Genomic DNA, 20,329 nt, shown 5'->3' on the forward strand with positions numbered 1-20,329 from the left:
ATGTGGGTTCTATTTTTACTGTAAGCACATAATAAGTAGCCATTCCGTCCGAAGGACAGAAGGAAATGAAAACCAAATTTCCAGAAAATAACAAGTGCCTCATTATTTCCTGTGATGTACTCTGATATTTTCTATTGTATTCTATTTTGTTAAGCAAATCAAGTTGATAATGACCAAGGAAAGTGATTTCTCATTCCACTATCAGGCTACAACTTATCTTTTGAAAAGGCATTGCTCTAGAAATACAGAATAATTCTATCCTTTTTGAATATTTAGGACGATTCTCATATTTCCATCATAAATTCTATTATTTTATGAACAAAACATTCCCATTTTCCTCAGGTGCTTTTGTAAATGATATGATTGATAGACTCCTCACTGTCCTTGATGCTTACCTTGGGACACCTTGGTTTGAAAAGAGCCCTCTTAAAACGTGGTATCTAGAACTAAGCCTAGCTTCACATGATCATTTTAAGGAATGATGGGATTATCACATTCCACGACTGGGATACCACATGCTTCTTGATTTCGGTGATGCTTCCTAAGTGATGTCTGGACCTCGGCTGTGGGCTACCTCTCATAGTCCCCACTCTACCTGGGTTTCCCACAGCGGTTGGGGAGCCACAGTAAAGACAGAATATTTACAAAGAGATAGTAAGGATGATCTACTTTAGTAAAACTTGGAAAAAGGGAAGAAAAAATATGTACTGAGTCAAGGAGTCTCTTTAGTTTTTTTTCCAGAACAATTTTTATTATAAACACTACTGGTAAAATTATAACCACTATTAGTAAAAGGTTAGTCTTTACAAAAATCTCAGAGGGGCACCAGGGGGGCTCAGTCAGTTGAGCACCAGACTCTTGATCTCGGCTCAGGTCAAGATCTCACAGTTTGTGGGACTGAGCCCTGTGCTGGGCTCTCTGCTGGCAGTGTGGAGCCTGCTTGGGATTCTGTCTCTCTCTCTCTCTCTCTCTCTCTCTCTCTTTCTCTGCCCTTCCCCCGCTTGTGCTCTTTCTCTTTCAAAATAAATAAACTTAAAAAAAAAAACCCTCAGACTCTACCATGAGGAACAAGCGGTAGGAATAAGCACCAAAGGCATAATGACACGCTGTGCGGGCGTGTGCGGACGTGTGTGGACGTGTGCGGACGTGTGCGGGCATGTGTGGACGTGTGCGGGCGTGTGTGGATGTGTGCGGGCGTGTGCGGGCCTGTGCCGATGTGTGTTATCAGAAACAACTTTCCTTTTGTCTCATCAAGTCTGTCTTTGGTTCAATGTAGACAAAAGTTATAGCCCAAACGTGACAGTTGCATATAGCGGTTCATGAAACGGGACTTGTGAGTCGGACCAACCGTGTCGCCTTCTGTGTGTCACCTAAGACCTACGTGTCCTGCTTTTGCTGCTGACTCATTCCACCTCCCGAGGGAAACAGACGTGACAACCTGGCCCATGTGACTGGTCTTGTCATTAACAGAAGCATGGCTTAGCCGTACGTTACACAGAAATAGCGTAATGGCTGTGGTTAGAACAGGAAGGAATGTAGTCTATCCTTAGTAGGAACGAAAGCATCTGAGAGTCGGTCGAGCCCCAGAGTCACCAGTAAAGAGAGAGAACGAACAGGAACCCACTGTTAGATAACAAGTACGTGACCTCAGATGAGCTGCGACCCTGTGACCTATAATAAGAGATATACACGAGGTCTTCCTCCCGGCTGAGAGCTCTAAAAACCCTGGGGATTTCTAAAGGACAGAAGAGGGTAAGAAAGGTGTGTTTTGTTAGGTTAGCGAGGTGACTCTGGACTCCACCTAAGGACAACGGATCACCTCACCGGGAGGGAGGGCGGTGGACAGAGGGTTAACGTGGCAGCCGCACCCTCCCCGGACCTCGTCTACGCCCACCTGGCTGGTCCGAGTTCCATCCTTTCACAAGAGACCAGGAATCCAGACGGCAAACGGGTTTCCTGGGCTCTGTGAGCGCTCCAGCAAACGAATCAGACCTCAGGAGGGGCTGCTGGAACCTGGGATCTGAAGCCCGTCTGTGGGGAGGGGGCGGTCTCGTGGGACTGAAACCGTGCGGGGAAGGGAATCTGATGCCGGCTCCGGGTAGACAGTGTCGGATGGCGGCACCCGTAGGACACCCGTCTAGCGTCTCATGCTTGCTCGCGTGAGCGCACCCCCATCCTGCGTGTTGAAACTGGGGATCCAGGACCCCTTCAGGGGCAGAGCAGCCAGTGTGCCCCGGGAAGTTGTAATGCCCATCTTTAGCTGTTTAGAAATTATTTTGTTGAAATGTAAAGAGTATGGTTTCTTAGCTACTTCCTGTGTCGAAGAGGAAAACCGTTTCTACTGCTGTTGTAACAAACACCATCTTTTAATGGGACACACACGAGTCACCGCAGTATGGCCTTGTATATGTTAGCGATGAATTCGTGGGGAAACCTACTCTTTAGGTCTCCAGTCTAACCTGATACGTAGAACAGATGTCAGACAACTGACGTAAATGGCAGAGAACAAGGAGGCACCCGCCAGCCTCTGTAGGATTTTTCTTACAACTTCTATTGACTGCCTCGTGGCGAATGTCCTGCGGCATGACGAGCTGACACAGAGGTGGGACCGCATTTCATTTTAGAGACAGGGTGTTTCACCCCCATCAATCAGTTCTCCGGTGGAAACGGCAGATGTGGTATTTTTGGTACCGATTCAGAATAGGGCCCTTCTGGCTTTTCTTCTGTCCTTCACGGAGTTAGCAAAGGTCTCCCAATGCCACGAAACACCTTTACTAACCTTGCACGGTCTCCAGTACATTTAACGTTTGTGCTTCTAGTTCTTCAAGGGTCCCAGCATCAAGGGATATACTCTCCGACAACTGGAAACGTTGACTTTCTAAGTGAGGAACTTCGTGACTTAATACCATAGAAAGGAGTTGATCCTGCAAATCTCGGAACGTTAAGGTGAAGTTGATCACGGTAACAAAGTTATAGACCGACGGAGGAAGATGGGGGTTGTCTACCTCTGTGGAAATGAACAACCTAAAGCATGAGAAAGACGCCAGTTATTCAACGGCCCCGCGGTGGCAGGAAAACAAAGGAAACTAATTTATGAAATAATGGAAAGAAATATTTCTCCCGGAAGCAGACACGGTTAATTTTTAGTGTTGTTCAGCCCTGTATGCAAAATAGGCTCTCAATCTATACTCTGTGAATGAATTTGCTATTTATAACTTAAAATAAAATACAGCCACAGATTACGTTCCGACCATATTTGGTCCCCGCATCGGGACAGAGGAGAGAAAAGTGTTAACTAACTAGTAGGAGCCCTGACCTGCCCTCTGGGGACCGTCAGCACCGTGGTGTTTGCACCGAGTGAGAGCCCCACGGAAGCTGGGGGCGGAGGGTGGCCGGCCTTCTCCAACGGGCCCCTCCAGCTGCCGCCTGGACAGTAACCAGGGTGGGGGTGGGGATGCGGGAGAAGGAAGCGGGAGACTGGTTAACATGGGAGAGGTGATGGTGGCCTGGAGCAGGGTGGTGCCCGGGGGAGGGTCAGGAGTGATCCTGGGTCTTGTGTGGTCTCCACATGACCCGATACCCCAATACAGCAGGGGCGATTCCTCGTCCCATTTTATAGAGGGTGGAATGGGGGCTGCGAGGGTCCACGTAAGCTGCTCACAGTCCACGGCCAGAAAGTGACAGAGCGGGGACCTGTCGCCAGTCTGCCCTCCGCGACCGTGCCCTCCACCCCCTCCTCACACACACCATTCAGACACGGGCACCGGGCTGTCCACTCAGCAGGACATTGCTTCATTCATTCCTGGGGCTGTTGCTCAATCCGTAATTTGTCGGCTGTGTCCCGGAGAGTGTTTGTTAAATCAGGGGTTTTAAGTCCTCGAGGGGAAAAGCCTCCTGTCTAACCTTCTTTAACCTCGCGCTTTTCAAAACTATGGGACCCCTTTTTTGAGTGACACCTATCAAATCCCTAGAATGTTGTTTGGAGGAACATAACTGTACTTTGCAAAATGTTTTCTTAACCGAAGGAGGGAGGCTGGGAGAGGGTGGTGAGGAGCCAGACTTTGGGACCCTGCCCGGGGGCGAGGACCCGCTGACCGACAGATCGACCCACTGACCACCAGGACCAGGTGAGGACCCAGCGTGTCAGAGCCCCCATAGCGCAGTTAAGCGCACCGGGCTGGGTACCAGTAAACCCAGCTTCTAACTCCCCTGTGCTGATCACTCCCTACATAACGACCTGCTGGTTATGAGTTCACGGGGAGAGTGCTTGTCTCTGGCAACCCAAATGTCTCATTCCCTCGGGAACTGCATTTTTATAGTGTTCAATGTGACTGTATAAAAGTCCTTGGCTAAGTTGGCTGGTCGGGGAGTGGGGGGGGGGGCAGAGTTCCTGAAGGTCCCTAACTGCCGGGAACATGGAAACGGACCAGGCAAAATCTCTCCCTGCTCCCTCCACATATCCAGTACGGATTTTGTTTGATAAAGGAGCAGAAGCTTTTCCTGCCGAAATCAGATGTGACGCAAACAGATCAAGTGGGGTCGAGTGACCACACCTTTCTGGGGACCCCTCTTGCCCCAGGTTTTATCAGGCACGGCACGGAAAATGCTGGTTGGGAACGGCTTGATGAACAAAACTCCGTTCTCTCTTCTGTGTACTGATGAATGTGCCCCGGAAACACAAACCAAACATTCCAAACGCAACCTCACCATTTCCTCCAGGAAAAGCTCACCAGGACTGAGGCACAGGGCCTTCCACGATATCGATCTTAGAGAATACAAACATCTGACTCAATTTAACTGTGAGAGACATTACCTAAATTGGGAATTGTATTCAATCTCAGAATCCTCAACCCTTATGAAATATTGTCCTCTTTTCTGATAGATCTCCTTCTTCAAAATTGCCTTTAAACTTGGAGCTAATGTTTCAGGGAGATTCTGAAAGACCCAACAGACATAAATAAAAAGTTCATCTTGTAATAAATAAGTCAGTTGGAAAGTCACAGCATTTAAAAATGTAAATCTTGTTAGTACTTGGGCACGAAAGAAAGCCTGATCTGAGAGAACTGAACATCGAAAAGTCACTGTACGTATGTACTTATTACTTTTCCCTTGACAAAGCTACCTGTAATTAAAAGCTTTTAGTCTCTATGCTCGGCGCGTGGTCTATACTGCAGCTGCAGGGAATTAGGGGGTCTATGCTCGGTGCATACGGTCTATACTGCAGCTGCAGGGAATTAGGGGGTCTATGCTCGGTGCATACGGTCTATACTGCAGCTGCACGAATTAGGGGAGTCTATGCTCGGTGCATACGGTCTATACTGCAGCTGCAGGGAATTAGGGGGTCTATGCTCGGTGCATACGGTCTATACTGCAGCTGCACGAATTAGGGGAGTCTATGCTCGGTGCATACGGTCTATACTGCAGCTGCAGGGAATTAGGGGGTCCATGCTCGGTGCATACGGTCTATACTGCAGCTGCAGGGAATTAGGGGGTCCATGCTCGGTGCATGGTCTATACTGCAGCTGCACGAATTAGGGGAGTCTGTGCTCGGCGCATACGGTCTATACTGCAGCTGCAGGGAATTAGGGGAGTCTACGCTCGGTGCACGGTCTACACTGCAGCCGCACAGAATTAGGGAGCTAGGCCATTCCGTCCAAATACCTGCAAGAGGACACTCCCTCCTGTCTTCACAGCATTTTCAATAGTTTGGATGTGGCTGCCGTCCTCCATGGAGAGCTCCTGCAGCCTGGACCCTTCCGTCTGCCGGATCCAGTTGTGAGCCTGCTTATGTGGGTCAATCAGCAGTGGCCACTGCAGGCTGTTCCTGGTCAAGATGGCGTTCTCCGTTGAATACTGACCGAGCGGGAGCCCCTGAGAATGCCACCGGCGGATCTGGAATGAGAGCGTCAGTGCTTCCACTGCTCCGCACGCCTGCTCGTGCCGTCCCTACGGGACACTGAGGCACCCTACAGGGCCACTGCTTTAGAAAAAGCAAATGACGTTTAAAGGCAGTGAGGACATGAATCATTTAAAACACCGGGATACGAATTCCGGGTAACTATTCGCTAAATTACCCCTTTCTGTTCATCAGGACGGAGGAGCGGCCCTCACGACAAAGATGCGACGGGAGATCGATACGAAATAGGACGGGCGCCTGTTCCCAAGGACGCTGGGCTCCGATGCGTCTGTGACACGCGCAACGCCACAGAATCAATCGTACAGATGGAGGCGCGGCGGCCACCGCACACCCGCCACCGCCAAGGACACACGTCATCGTCTAGTTACACTGCTGCAGCCTTCACTTCTCAGGAGGAGGAACTGGGCTTCGCCCGCGGTCGTGCCGTCAGAGTAAGAGGCAGACCGAGGGTTTGACTCCGAAGCTGACTCCAATGGATAAACTTCATCCGGGTTTCCTGGCAGTCTCAGCAGGTTGGGAGAAAAAAGCCCAGAAGGCCCATGGAGGTCGGGGAAGGAAAGGACAGCAGAGACATTCCAGGGAGAGGCGCCAGGGCATCCCCGTGAGGAGCCAAGGATACTTTTCAGTTTTGAAAGAAAGAAGAATATTTTGTTTAAGCCTGTGAAGAACTGTGTGCTCTTGACGTCTACATAGAAGGAAACATGAAGGGGCGAAGAATCCTGAAAACCACAGGGAGTCCCGCTGATTGGGGCACAGACTGCCCCCAAATAGAGGCGTGGAGCAGAGGTCAGCGTGGACAGAGATATAAGCTGCTGACTCGAGTTTCTACTTTATATTATTATTATTTTTTAAGAAAGCTTCATATTCAGTAATTGCTTCTGGATTTTTTTTTTAAATGTGTATTCATTTTTGAGAGAGAGGGCGTGAGTGGGGAAGGTGCAGAGGGGCAGGGATAGAGGATCCGAAGCAGGCTCCGTGCTGTCAGCAGAGAGCCTGACGTGGGGCTTGAACTCCCAAACCGTGAGATCGTGACATGAGCCGAGGTTGGATGCTTAACCGACAGAGCCACCCAGGCGCCCCCAGAGCTTGTATTTTAAAAAATTAATCATGCCCCCGACTTTCATGCTTTTCCTTATTGCCTTACTGAAGTATGTATTCCTATAGTTTCATTTTGCTAATTTTGGAACTTTCGATCAAGGAAAGTTAAAGTATATCCCCTTTTCTGTCTGGCTTCGTGGGTGTAGTGCTCCAACAGTATCCACTATATGAACATACCCAGGCTTATTTATTTATCCGTCCTATTGGGGAGGGCACTTGGATTGTGTCTCAAGTTTTTGGCTAAAACAATGCCACAGTGAACGTTCTTTTATGTTCTTTTGATCAACGTATATATGCATTTCTTTGGGGAAACACCTAGGAATGCTGGGTCTTAGGGTATGTGGATTTTTAATACTTGTAGCTAAAGTCAGCTTTCTAAGATGATTTTAGCATTTTGTATTCTCACGAGCAGTGTATGAGAATTTGTTACTCCAGATCCGTGCTGACTCTTAATATTGTTAGTCTTTCAGATTTTAGTCCTTTGGCTGATGTGTTGTGATATCTCTAGAGTTAACTCTCATTCCCCCAATGAATAGTGATGGTAAGCCCCTTTCAAATATTTATTGGCTATTTGCATAGTCTCTTGTGAGCGACCTGTTCAAGGCTCTCGCCCATTTATTTACTGGGTTGAATGTCTCTTGCTCATTGATTGGTGGTTACTGTACCACGGCTAGGACGCTTCGGCCCTTTGTTGAACTCTGGTGTTACAAATATCCTCTCCTGTTCTTTGACTTCTCTTTACACCCTCTCAGTGGTGTCTTTGGATGAACAGAAGGTGTACATTTTAATGTAATTCGATTAATGTTTTCCTTTATGGTTAGTTCTGCTTGAAAAATCTTTTCTTAACCTGGGTCATGAACATACTCTCCTAAATTATGCTTTATTCCTATGTCTTCCACAGTTGGGTCCACAGTTCAACTGCAGTTGACTTTTTATGTTTGGTGTGAGGTCATGGTCAAATTTCTTTCTTTCTTTCTTTCTTTCTTTCTTTCTTTCTTTCTCTTTCTTTCTCTCTCTCTCTCCTTCCTCCCTCCCTCCCTCCCTCCCTCCCTTCCTTCCTTCCTTCCAGATATTCAATTACTCAGCCCTATTTACTGAAAAGACTACCCATTCTTCCCTGCACTGTAATATCAGCTTTGTCCGTGTGTGTATGGGCCTGTTTTGGGCTCTCTGTTCTCCTTTGGTGTCACTGTTTGTCCTGGCACACATACGGACCTTTAAGACTGTTTACATCTAATGTAATTACGGATATGTTTGGGCTTAAGTTGGTTACTACTATTATGAAAATGAGAAGCCAGTATCTGCTTCTGAGACTTTAATAGATTGGATAGTCAGTTTAAGTTGAGTTATCACTGGGGGAATCAATCTAAAATTACTCTTTGGGGATGAATTAAAAAAGAGGTATTTCTTTTTTTTATCCTTTCAACATAGATCGACAACAAATATTTATTGATACGTGGATAAATGTGAGGTCTATATTTTTGGCTCTTTCTAAGAACGCTACCTGTGGTTCAGTAAGTTCACCAATTTTATTAATGAAAGGGGTTTCTGGGAGAGAAACTGGCTATACTTCTTAGGGTAGGTCGGGAGGATTACAACGAGTAAGAGGATATTCTGTGACTTTTGCCCAGAGGATGGGAAAGAGATGGAACTGAGGCATTAGAACTATAATTTAAAAGGGGCGCCTGGGTGGCTCAGTCGGTTAAGCGTCTGACTTTGTCTCAGGTCATGATCTCGCGGTCTGTGAGTTCGCGCCCCGCGTCGGGCTCTGTGCTGACGGCTCAGAGCCTGGAGCCTGTTTCAGATTCTGTGTCTCCCTCTCTCTGACCCTCCCCCATTCATGCTCTCTGTCTCAAAAATAAATAAACGTTAAAAAAAAAAAGAAAAAGAAAAAGAACTATAATTTAAAAAACAATTTTTTTTTAAAGACCCGGAACAAAATTCAGTATTTTCCTTTGTTAAAACAAGTTGTGGAAAAGATCTAAGCCAAAACAAAATGCACTTACGCCCCGAATTCAAATCAACAACAGCAGCCCCTTAACTGATAATAGAAATACGTTAGTACCTCGTGGTTTGGGGCCATGACTTCAATTAAAGAAAAGTTGGGCGACAAAGGGATGCTGTTTTCGGTGCAGAGAGTCTCCCATTTGTTCACAATCAACTGGCGAAATTCTGCTGTCAGCGCCCCGCTGTAGACGATGCACGCTGCTGAAAGAAGCACGTCACCCCAGATTCTTTCCAACTTCTTGTCTATTTGATCGATTGTTTCTGGCCATTGAGTCTAAATGTTAACACAAAAGTGAGCTCTTGAAACTTGACATCAAATACGCTATCATGAGACATTTAGGTATTCATGGTCCTCCACTGGGACCCAGCATTGCTACCACTATGACCCTTTTCATCGGTGTTTGCATCGAAGGGAGTAATGGAGGACATTATAACACAAACTGTTTTCTGAGGATAACACGAGTCCTACCCTTGGATTTGTCAACAGTGTCATGTGTGTTAGGGCTGATAGCCATGTCAGATCCTTTGTGTGATGAAGATAACTTTTAACATAAGTAGAGTAATTCATTGTATTATTAATGATATTCAATAATAATAGCGATCGGCATTTATCGAATCCTAACATGTCTAACCGGCATTTTACCTTGAACATCTCACTTGGCACTTCTAATACCCTGTTAAGCAAAAGCCACTGACTTCACTTTCGGAGGAGGAGGTTGAAGCTTAGGGAGGATCAGGGGGAATGTAAAACAGAAGATAAAAGATCTCTAGAGGTGTTCCTCTCCCTTCCTGATGACATCCCCTCCCTTTCAGCCACCCTTGTTTCATGCGTTCGGCGGGGGTGGTCCCTGCGCTGGACCGGGGAGCTCATGACATACTCACGGACTCTGTGCCCCTCATCAGACAAGGGAACTGACGTCTTGGGAGCAAGAGAAAGTAAGGTCTGATCTGTGCAGTCTGTTCCCTCTGTCTTAAGGCTACTTGACCAGGACTCCTTTGTTTATTTAAAAGAAATTTTTTTTTTACATGTATTCATTTTTGAGAGACAGAGAGACAGAGCAGAAGTTGGGGAGGGGCAGAGAGAGAGGGAGACACAGAATCCGAACCAGGCTCCAGGCTCTGAGCCATCAGCACAGAGCCCGCCGCGGGGTTCGAACTCATGAACCGTGAGATCATGACCTGAGCAGAAGTTGGACGCTCAACTGACTGAGCCACCCAGGTGCCCCAGGACTCCTTTATTTTTATCAGGAGTGTCTGCTGATCTCAGTAAAAAAGACTGGACGAGAAGAGAGTTTGAGGAGGTACGTGATACGAGCTTCAGGGAAAGTGACATCTTGGGTTCGCCAAGCCCAGTAGCCATTAATGACGGGACATAAAGCCAGAGAGAGCCACACCTTCTCGCCTTCCAGGCTGGTTAGTAAGACAGATGCACACTGCAGGCGCCTGGTGGCCAGTTTCCTTCTGTTTGCTAGCAGCTGCTTTTTGGCCACGAGGTCTTTGTAGGCCGCCTGCAAGGCCAGCACGTGTTCTTCCACCTGAAAGACAGTTCGTTCACTGTTGAGACCAAGTGTCACTCTCATGTTGCCTCAAGAGTTTAACTGTCATTTGTACGCGTATGGTGTGTAACCACTCCATTTACACATCCTGGACAGAGGACTGTGTTGACAAGAAAAATGTAGTAACTAAGTACAGGATTTCTTGATACTAAAGTTACTGTGTAAAATGCCACCTTCCTCACTAGGCTTTCTTACGAGCTTGGCCCTTGAAGATTCATCCTTTTCTGATTTATTTTTTGCACTGAAAATGTTGTGTCACATCCAGTTTCCTTCTCTAACAAAATGACCGAACTTCGTCATTCTAGATACACTGACCAGCCTGGAGGAACCGATGAGTTTTTGAAGTAAGGCTGGTCGGACGAAGTGGCCATTAGACTATCCGCAGGCAGTCAGCCGGAAACACATTTTCATGAACAGCCAATAAGATGATTTCCTTCAATTACCACTTATCTTGCTAGCGCCCTTGCTCAAAAGCATTTGAGCATCTGAGTCTCTATAGAAGTGACTGCCTACAGATGTGGCTCAAATTTCTGGCCTTGTCAATAAAAGCCTCCACGGTCTGACCCCAACCCCCTCCTCCCCAATGCCATGTCCTTTCCCGTAATAGTACACTGTAGCCAGACTGCTTTTGTCCACATTTCTGAAACACTCCTTAAACGTGCGTCCTTCTGGGATGTGGCTCCCGTCCTTTCCTAATGCCTGAAACCGTTCCTTAAAGGGATGTAAATCCAAGGCATTCTTTAAAACTCTCACCACTTTGCAGCTGTCACAAAGCCTCAGTCTTGTCAAGTCCACAGTTTATAACTGCCATTTGAGAAGTAATTATACATTGCCTGTTATTATCTCTGGGGTTGTGGCCTTAGTATCCTTATATTATCTTTATGTTGTCATTTGTAGATTTGAAAGATGTTTTCGTCTTCTCAAAATCTTGGAAGACTGTATTTAGCATGGGGACTTGAACACGGCAGGTTCACAAACTGTGTACACAAAACTGTGCCTACTGAACGCAGTTCATAATTTGTGATTTCTCCTCCTATCCTAAACATGTTATCCTGGTGAAAATACCTAATCTTTAAACACGTACACACACGAGCTACTTTTGGAGTGACTAATGATTTACGACTCAGTCCTGGTTCACCCACAATCATTACTCCGTTGCTTCTACTCTGATATAAAATGTTGTGTTTGCTTGCTCATTCCCTCCGATTTGATTTTTCTGAGAAAACACTCTTGCTACTCATGGCCGAGCGAGTCATATAAAGATTCAAGCGAACGACTTACGGATTCAATTAAACACATGAAATCTTTCTTTTTTTTTTTTTTTTTGCTTTGTACCGTCACTTACTTACTTAAATTTTTTATTTTCTTTAGTTCCAGTTTAATGTACAGGGTTATATTAGTTTCAGGTGTATAATACAGTGATTCAACACTTCCCTACATCACCCGGTGCTCATCACAAGTGCCCTCCTTATCCCCCATCTCCTATTTCCCCCATCCCCCCCACTCACTGCCCTCTGGTGACCAGCACTGTGTTCTCTGCAGTTAAGAGTCCGTTTCTTGGTTTCTCTTTCTATTTTCCCCTTTGCTTGTTTGTTTTTTTTTAAATTCCAAGTATGAGCGAAATCATACGTATTTTTCTTTCTCTGACTTATTTTGCTTAGCATTATACTCTCTAGCTTCATCCACGTTATCGCAAATGGCAAGTTTCATTCTTTTTTATGGCTGAGTAATATTCCACTGTGTATATATGCCGCGTCTTCTTTTTTTTTTTTTTTAATTTTTTTTTTTCAACGTTTATTTATTTTTGGGACAGAGAGAGACAGAGCATGAACGGGGGAGGGGCAGAGAGAGAGGGAGACACAGAATCGGAAACAGGCTCCAGGCTCTGAGCCATCAGCCCAGAGCCCGACGCGGGGCTTGAACTCACGGAGCGCGAGATCGTGACCTGGCTGAAGTCGGACGCTTAACCGACTGCGCCACCCAGGCACCCTATGCCGCGTCTTCTTTATCCACTTGTCTACTGATGGACACTTAGGTTGCTTCCATGTTTCGGCTTTGGTAAATAACATTGCAATAAACACAGGGTTGCATGCCTCTTTTCGAATTAGTGTTTCTGTATTCTTTGGGTAAATACCCAGTCGTGGAATTACTGGGTCATAATATGGAAATTCTCTTTTTAATGCTTTGAGGAACCTCCATGCTGTTCTCCACAGTGGTTGCATTCCCACCAACAGTGCACAAGGGTTCCCCTTCCTCCCCATCCTTGCCAGCACTGTGGTTTCTTGTGTTGTTGATTTTAGCCACCTTGACAGGTGTATGATGGCATCTTGTTGTATCTTCCTTGACAGTCAGTGATGTTGAGCATCTTTAAACACACGGAATTTCTATTATATGACAACACTGTGTTCCCAAGGTAACGTGTTTTAAAAAGCTTATTTGTTTCTGAGAGAGATTGAGAGAGAAAGCATGCGCACAAGGATGGGGGAGGGGCAGAGAGCGAGGGAGAGAGAGAATCCCAAGCAGGCTGCGTGCAGTCAGTGCAGAGCCAGACGTGGGGCTCAAACATGAACCATGAGATTTGACCTGAGACAAAATCAAGAGTTGGACCCTTAATCAACTCAGCCACCCAGGTACTCCCCAAGGTAACATTTTAAATGAATGTTCATGTAATATAATATATTCTTGCATTATTGATTTCCCCTAAGTTCCCTAGAGTTTTACCAGTTTTTTTTTTTACACTAGGGCACAGATGAACAAGAGACCTATTTTTAAAATGGGAGACAGAATATAACTCAGTGAGGAGAAAACCTCAGTGAAGGGCTTAAAATCAGTGGAGTTAACTACTACACTCACTTTTAAAGTATTAAGCGTATCTGTCAGTATTTTATATACATATATACATTTCAAATACACTTGTGTGAATTCAATGAGTTAACATATTAGCAACTTCTCATGAAGGCCATGGTTGCGAGCTGGAGGGGAATGGAGAGTATCAGTGAGTAAGGTTCTGATTGAAATTTAGACTTTATTTTTTTCTCGCCTACCACTTGATAATAATAAAAACAAATAGACAGTATTATAAATAAGTATTTGTTGGGTAAATGAGTGAAAATATAAAAAATACACAAAAAATCATGAGGATCATGGGAATTGAGTACATACCAAAATGGAAGACACCACGAGTCAAGAATAAGTGAAAGGGAGTTCCAGTCCCAAATGGTGAGATGAGGAATCTGAACTCACCTGCTCCTGTGGCCACACCAAGCCTACGGCCACGCATGGGGCTGTTCCCCATGAAAGAAATTCGGAAACCAGCGGAGCGACTCCTATATGTTGGGAGAACAAGAAGTACTCACATCCAAACATGGAAGGCTGAGACACACTCTCACCATAACCCCGCCCCTGGCACAGCGATATGCAAGAGATACACAAGAGAGAACGCCCAACTCCCAACTTCTCCCTGACGGCAAAGGTTTTGAACCCAACACCTAGTGTCTCAACTTTTAAGACTTCTGCCTGAGGGATGGGAGTCCGAACAGCTCTGAAAGCCAAGAGGGCCTGCATCCATAAGACCGCTAGACTATAGCAAACAAATACTTTCTGACTGGCTGTTCCCCCTGGACGCAGCACAAAGGTGGAGATAGAAATGCCTCCCTCCCAAGCTTTGCTTTAAAGAGGCCTCTCTGAATGAGGCTGTGGCCTGAGGACCAGGCTTCTAGCTTAGTGCACATTTAGGGGGGACCAGTAGGTACCATCTCCACATTCTCCCTTTGGCACACTCAAGGTCTCTGCCCTCTCCCTGGAAGGAACTTGTGCACATATATGGCATCCCGGCCTTGGTGGCTGTGGCCCAGAGGATATACCACTTGAGCACCTGACTTTGGTGGCCAGCAGCTCTTGCATTTGTGGGTCCCATAGAACTATAATAAACAAAGAAACAGATCTTAATTGGCTCAGTGCCGAGGACACAGACAGAAACACCCATCTCCCAAGCTGTCCCTAAAGAGAACTATTTACACAGGCTTCCAATGAGCCTCAGTGCTGACTGAGATGCTCCTCTTTGGGACATTGATAGATCTTGGCACACACTGAATACGGGGAGCCACTGAGAACGCACAAGGCTGCCTGGGCAGTCGCAGTGGTGTGAGAGACAACCAGGAGCTCAGGCTGGGCTGATGAGGTTCATCCCCTCCTCTGGACCACTCTGTCAGGACAGGGAGGGGTGGCTATTTTATCAAATGCACAGAGACCAACACACAGAGTCAAGAAAGATCCAGAAACATAATTATTTATCCCAAACTACAGAATAATAAAGCAACTGACCTGAAAAATAAAATTACAGACTAATATCCTCGATGGATATAGATACAAAAATTCTCAACAAAATACTAGCAAACTGGATTTAAAAACACATTAGAAGATTTGTTACACCATGACCATGAAGGATTTAACCCCTGGATGCAAGGGTACTTGAACATGTGCAAATCAGTACATGTTTTACATCACATCAATAGAATGATCAAAATCACATGATCATCACAATAAATGCAGAAAAAGCATCTGACAGAACACAATACACTTTCATGATAAAAATTGTCAACAGACTGGATACAGAAGGAACAAACCTCAAGATGATAAAGGGCAGTTACAGGGGAGCATGGGTGGCTCAGTCAGTTAAGCGTCTGATTTTGCTCAGGTCATGATCTCAGTGTTTGTGAGTTTGAACTCCATGTTGGGCTCTGTACTGACAGCTCAGAGCCTGGAGCCTGCTTCGGATTCTGTGTCTCCCTCTCTCTCTGACCCTCCCCTACTCACTCTCTCTCTCTCTCAAAGCTAAACATTTAAAAAATTAAAAAAAAAAAAAGCAGTTATGACAAACCCACAGCTAACGTTATACTCAACGGTGAGAAACTGGGAGCTTTCCCTCTAAGCTCAGGAACAAGACACGGATGCCCGCCCCCTCCATTCTTATTCAATGTAGTCCTGGAAGTCTTGATGAGAGCAACCAGGCAAGACAAAGAAATAGAAAGCACCTAAATCAGAAAGGAATAAGTTGGGGTGCCTGGGTGGCTCAGTCGGTTGAGTGTCCGACTTCAGCTCACGTCATATCTCACAGTTCGTGAGTTCAAGCCCTGCGTCAGGCTCTGTGCTGACAGCTTAGAGCCTGGAGCCTGCTTCAGAGTCTGTGTCTCCCTTTCTCTCTGCTCCTCCCCTGCTCACACGCTATCTCTCTCTCTCTCTCTCTCTCTCTCAAAAATAAAGATTAAAAAAATTTAAAAAAAAGGAATAAGTAAAAATGTCACTATTTGTAGATGATATGATCTTTGTATATAGGAAATCCCAGAGACTCAACCAAAAAACTGTTAGAGTTAATCAACAATTTTAGTGAGGTTGCAGGATGTAAGACCAACACACAGAAACCAGTAGCATTTCTATACAGTAATAAAACAGTGTGGTACTGGCATAAAATAGATACACAGACCAGTGGGACAGAGTAGAGAGCCCGGGATCAAATCTGGCAAATCTGGCAACTCAACAAGGGAGCCAAGAACACCCAACGGGGAAAGGCCAGTCTCTTCAACAAATGCTGCTGGGAAAACACGCAGAACAATGAAAGCAGACTCCTATCTTACACCACTCACAAAAATTAACTCCAAATAAATCTAAATAGCATAGAACTGATACCATAAAACTCCTAGTAGAAAATGTAGGCAAGAAACTGCTCGACATTGGACTTGGTAATGATTTTTTTGGCCATAACACCAACACCACAAACAACAAAAGCAAAAATTGATTCATGGGACTACCTCAAACTCAAAAGTTTCTGCAGAACAAGATAAACAATCAACAAAATGAAAGAACAATTAACAAAATGGGAGAACAGTTTTGCTACCCATATGTTGGAGAAGAGGCTAATCTCCAGAGAACTCCTGCAATTCAATAACAAAAAACCACAGTATCTGATTGGAAAATGGGCGGAGGAACTCAACAGACATTTTCCCAAAGGCCAGCAGGATAAGATGTTCAACATCATTCATCATCAGGGAAATGCTGATCAAACAAAACCACAATGAGACACCACCTTGCACCTGTTAGAATGGCCATCATCAAAAAGACAAAAGGTAATAAATTTCGTAGTTCCATACACATTTTAGGACTGTTTGTTCTATTTCTGTGAAAAGTGCCTTGGAATTTTGACAAGGGATGGCATTCAATCTGAGGCTTGGTTTGGGTAGTGTGGGCGCTTTACAATATTAATTCTTCCCAGCCACGAGCATGGAGTATCTTTCCATCTATTTGTATCTTCTTCCTTTTCTTTCTTCAGTGTCTTAACGTTTTCAGAAAATAGGTCTGTCACCTCCTTGGTTAAATGTATTCCTCGGCATTTTATTCTTTTGACACAATTGTAAATATGATTGATTTCTTAATTTCTTTTTTGGATAGTTTGTTGTTGGCTTATAGAAATGCACTGATTTTTGTATATTGATTTAGCATTTTGCAACTTTATTTTATTTATTAAAAATTTTTTTTAATGTTTATTTTTGAGATAGAGACAGAACATGAACGGGGGAGGGGCAGAAAGTGAGGGAAACACAGAATCCCAAGCAGGTTCTGGCTCCAGGCTCCGAGCCGTCAGCACAGAGCCCGACGTGCGGCTCAAACTCGGGAACAGTGAGATCATGACTTGAGCCGAAGTCGGATGCCCAACTGACTGAGCCCCCCAGGTGCCCCGTCTTTAAGTATTTTCTAATTTGCCTTATGATTTCTTCTTTGGCCCAGGGATTGCTTAAGAGTTTATTGTTTACAGATTACAAATCTTCACATATTTGTGAATTTCCCAGTTTTCCTCTGTCGTTGGCTTCAACTTCATTCCATGCGGTCCGAGAAGATACGTGGTACAATATCGATCTTCTAAAACCCATGAAGACTCATTTTGTGGCCTCACATCGGGTCTGCCCTGGAGAACGTCCATGTGCACTTGAGAAGAACGTGGGTTCTGCTGCTGCGTGGAGTGTCCTGCACTGTCTGTGGGTCTCATCGGTTTACTGTTCTGTTCATCCCTCTCTTTCCTCGTCTTCTGTCTCAGACCCTTTAAATCTCTGATTTTTGCTTGTTCAGTCTTTCAAGTTGTTTGTTTTTTTTTTAATGCTTATTTATTTATTTTGAGAGAGTGAGAGAGCACAAGTAGGACACGGGCAAAGAGAGAGTGGGGGAGAGAGAATCCCAAGCAGGCCGTCCACGCTGTCAGCACGGAGCCCAACGTGGGGCCCATAAGGTCATGACCTGAACCGAAATCAAGGGTTGGACACTCAACCGACTGAGCCACCCAGGCATCCCTCAAGTTTTCTTTAATTGACTTTTTAGTGACTAAGAATGTCCTGGAAAACCAGGCACATCATCATTTTAAGATTTATTTACACAGTGTTTCTAATAATGATTGGAAAAAAAGCCCAAATGGACATTTACGCTAAATTAAAAATTATAGCTGAGCCTTGAACACAGGGGTTAGGGGTGCCGACCCCCCATGCAACTGAAAATCCACGTAAAACTTTTGACTCCCTAAAACTTCTCTTCTAATAGCTTGCTGTTGAACAGAAGCCTCACTGGTAACAGTCAATCAACACACACGCGGCACATCACATGTATTACAGACTATATTCTTACAATACGGCAAGGTAGAAAAAAGAAAATGCTGTTAGGAAAACCATAAGGAAGAGAAAAATACATTTACAGGCCTGTCCTGGTATTTATGGGGAGAAATCTGTGTAGACGGACCGGTGCTGTCCGAGACTCGACTGCATCTGTTCTCGAACTGCCTGCTTACCAGGTTGTATAGCGTCTAATTGTTTTCCTTTAAGTTCCGAAGCAGACTTTTTCCTTTCCTGGATCATTAACTTGTGTGTGGGACAGAACTACGCTGATGTAGGCACACTGGTTGTTAAAATGTCGAGATACACCTGTGGTGGTTGCTGAACGGGCCTGCCTCATGCCCTGGAGAGCCCACTGTCGGCCCTACCCCTGCCCACCCTGGCCCTCTACCCCCCGTCAGTCCTCTCTGGTGGCCTCTGGACCTGAAGCTGCTCTGTGACAAGAGCTGGCGCTCCCTGGTTGGTGCCTGAGCCACAATGGCTGCCGGATGCCTCCCATATCACTCCTGCATAGGAGAGTTTTGTAGGGTCGGAGGTCAGTGTGTGGGCTTGAGCGAGACGGCCTGGGTGAGAGCGTGGGCACCACTTAGAGGCTCAAGATGTTGGACAAATAGGGCGCCTGGGGGCATGAGTCAGCTGAGTGTCTGACTTCAGCTCAGGTCATGACCTCATGGCTCATGAGTTCGAGCCCCACGTCGGGATCTCTGCTGTCAGTGTGGAGCCTGCTTCAGATCCTCTGTCCCCTGTCTCTGCCTCTCCCCTGTTCACGCTTCTCTCTCTCTCAAAAATAAAAACATTAAAAAAAAGATGCTGGACAAATGTTGAATCTTCCGATTTAGTTTTCTCCCTTATAAACATCGCCCTTATAAACCTTCTGAAAGCTGACTTGAGGAGTAAATGACAAGTCTGTATAAAGCAGCAGCATGGTATTTGCAACATATTGCACACACACAATAGATGTCAGCTAATATCCACGCGTATCTAAATATTACTATATAGGTAGATCATAACCTGCGACAAAATATTAGCAATAAAATGACTTATCCACATAAAGAAAAAAAATTAATAATTTCCTTCAAAAATGTCCAACACTTTATATACATATTTGGGTTTACAAGAAATGCCCAGGGGGCCAAGCAGGTGACAGAAATGCCTGACGTGACTTGGGGGCTCATTATCGCCTGGTGGGCATGCCGGCCCAGGGCTACCGGATCTTCTGAATTAATCAGGAGAAGACAGAAATTCAAATTTTAAATAAATACCCAGATTTAAATTAAAAAAAAATTATGTTTATTTTTGAGAGAGAGAAAGAGAGAGAGACAGAGACACAGAGTGCCAGCAGGGAGGGGGGGGGCAGAGAGAGGGAGACACAGAATCAGAAGCAGGCTCCAGGCTCTGAGCCGTCAGCCCAGAGCCCGATGCGGGGCTCGAACTCACGTGAGATCATGACCTGAGCTGAAGTTGGACGCTTAACTGACTGAACCACCCGGGTGCCCCATTAAATAAATTCCCAGATTTTAAAGTGTAGATAACCACATTGAAATGCAGGGGTTTGGGAGACATTCCCTGCTATGTGGCCATCTGCAGGGTGCCACCTCACCCACTCTCAGGATGTGTGTCCGAGGGCTGGTGACCTCAGTCCTGGCTCTCATAATGATACCCCAACTTTAGCTTAAAACCAAGACATTTAAGAAATAACCATGTCTTGGGGCGCCTGGGTGGCTCAGTCGGTTGAGCGGCCGACTTCGGCTCAGGTCATGATCTCGCGGTCCGTGAGTTCGAGCCCCACGTGGGGCTCTGGGCTGACAGCTCAGAGCCTGGAGCCTGCTTTGGATTCTGTGTCTCCCTCTCTCTCTGCCCCTTCCCTTGCTCACACTCTGTCTCTCTCTCTCAACAATAAATAAACATCAAAAAAAAAAAAAAAAAAAAAGAAAGAAACAACCATGTCTTTACAAAGCAACAGAGTAATTGATATAAACAGGTTAAGGACAGTTTTTAAGAACACAGGTTGATACTGGGTGAGTCTTCGGTAAACTGAAGTCACAAAGCTCTCCTGGGAGAAATTTGGTGAAACGGGTCAATATATTACGGACACAGTAATA

At 45.6% G+C, this 20,329-nt stretch overlaps 1 protein-coding gene across 1 annotated transcript in view; it reads right to left on the reverse strand.

The window, feature by feature from the left end:
- Positions 1–20,329, reverse strand: part of DNAH14 (dynein axonemal heavy chain 14) — a 312,531-nt gene that overhangs the window by 60,509 nt on the left and 231,693 nt on the right. The window contains 5 exon segments of the mRNA XM_047076479.1: positions 2,780–3,024; positions 4,814–4,935; positions 5,662–5,892; positions 9,081–9,296; positions 10,417–10,557. Coding sequence (XP_046932435.1) covers positions 2,780–3,024; positions 4,814–4,935; positions 5,662–5,892; positions 9,081–9,296; positions 10,417–10,557 — 955 coding nt within the window.

Source organism: Lynx rufus, unplaced genomic scaffold (genome assembly GCF_022079265.1).
Source record: "Lynx rufus isolate CCGP_SWC_20201006 ecotype Redwood Valley unplaced genomic scaffold, mLynRuf1.p SCAF_15, whole genome shotgun sequence".
Lineage (NCBI taxonomy): Eukaryota > Metazoa > Chordata > Mammalia > Carnivora > Felidae > Lynx > Lynx rufus.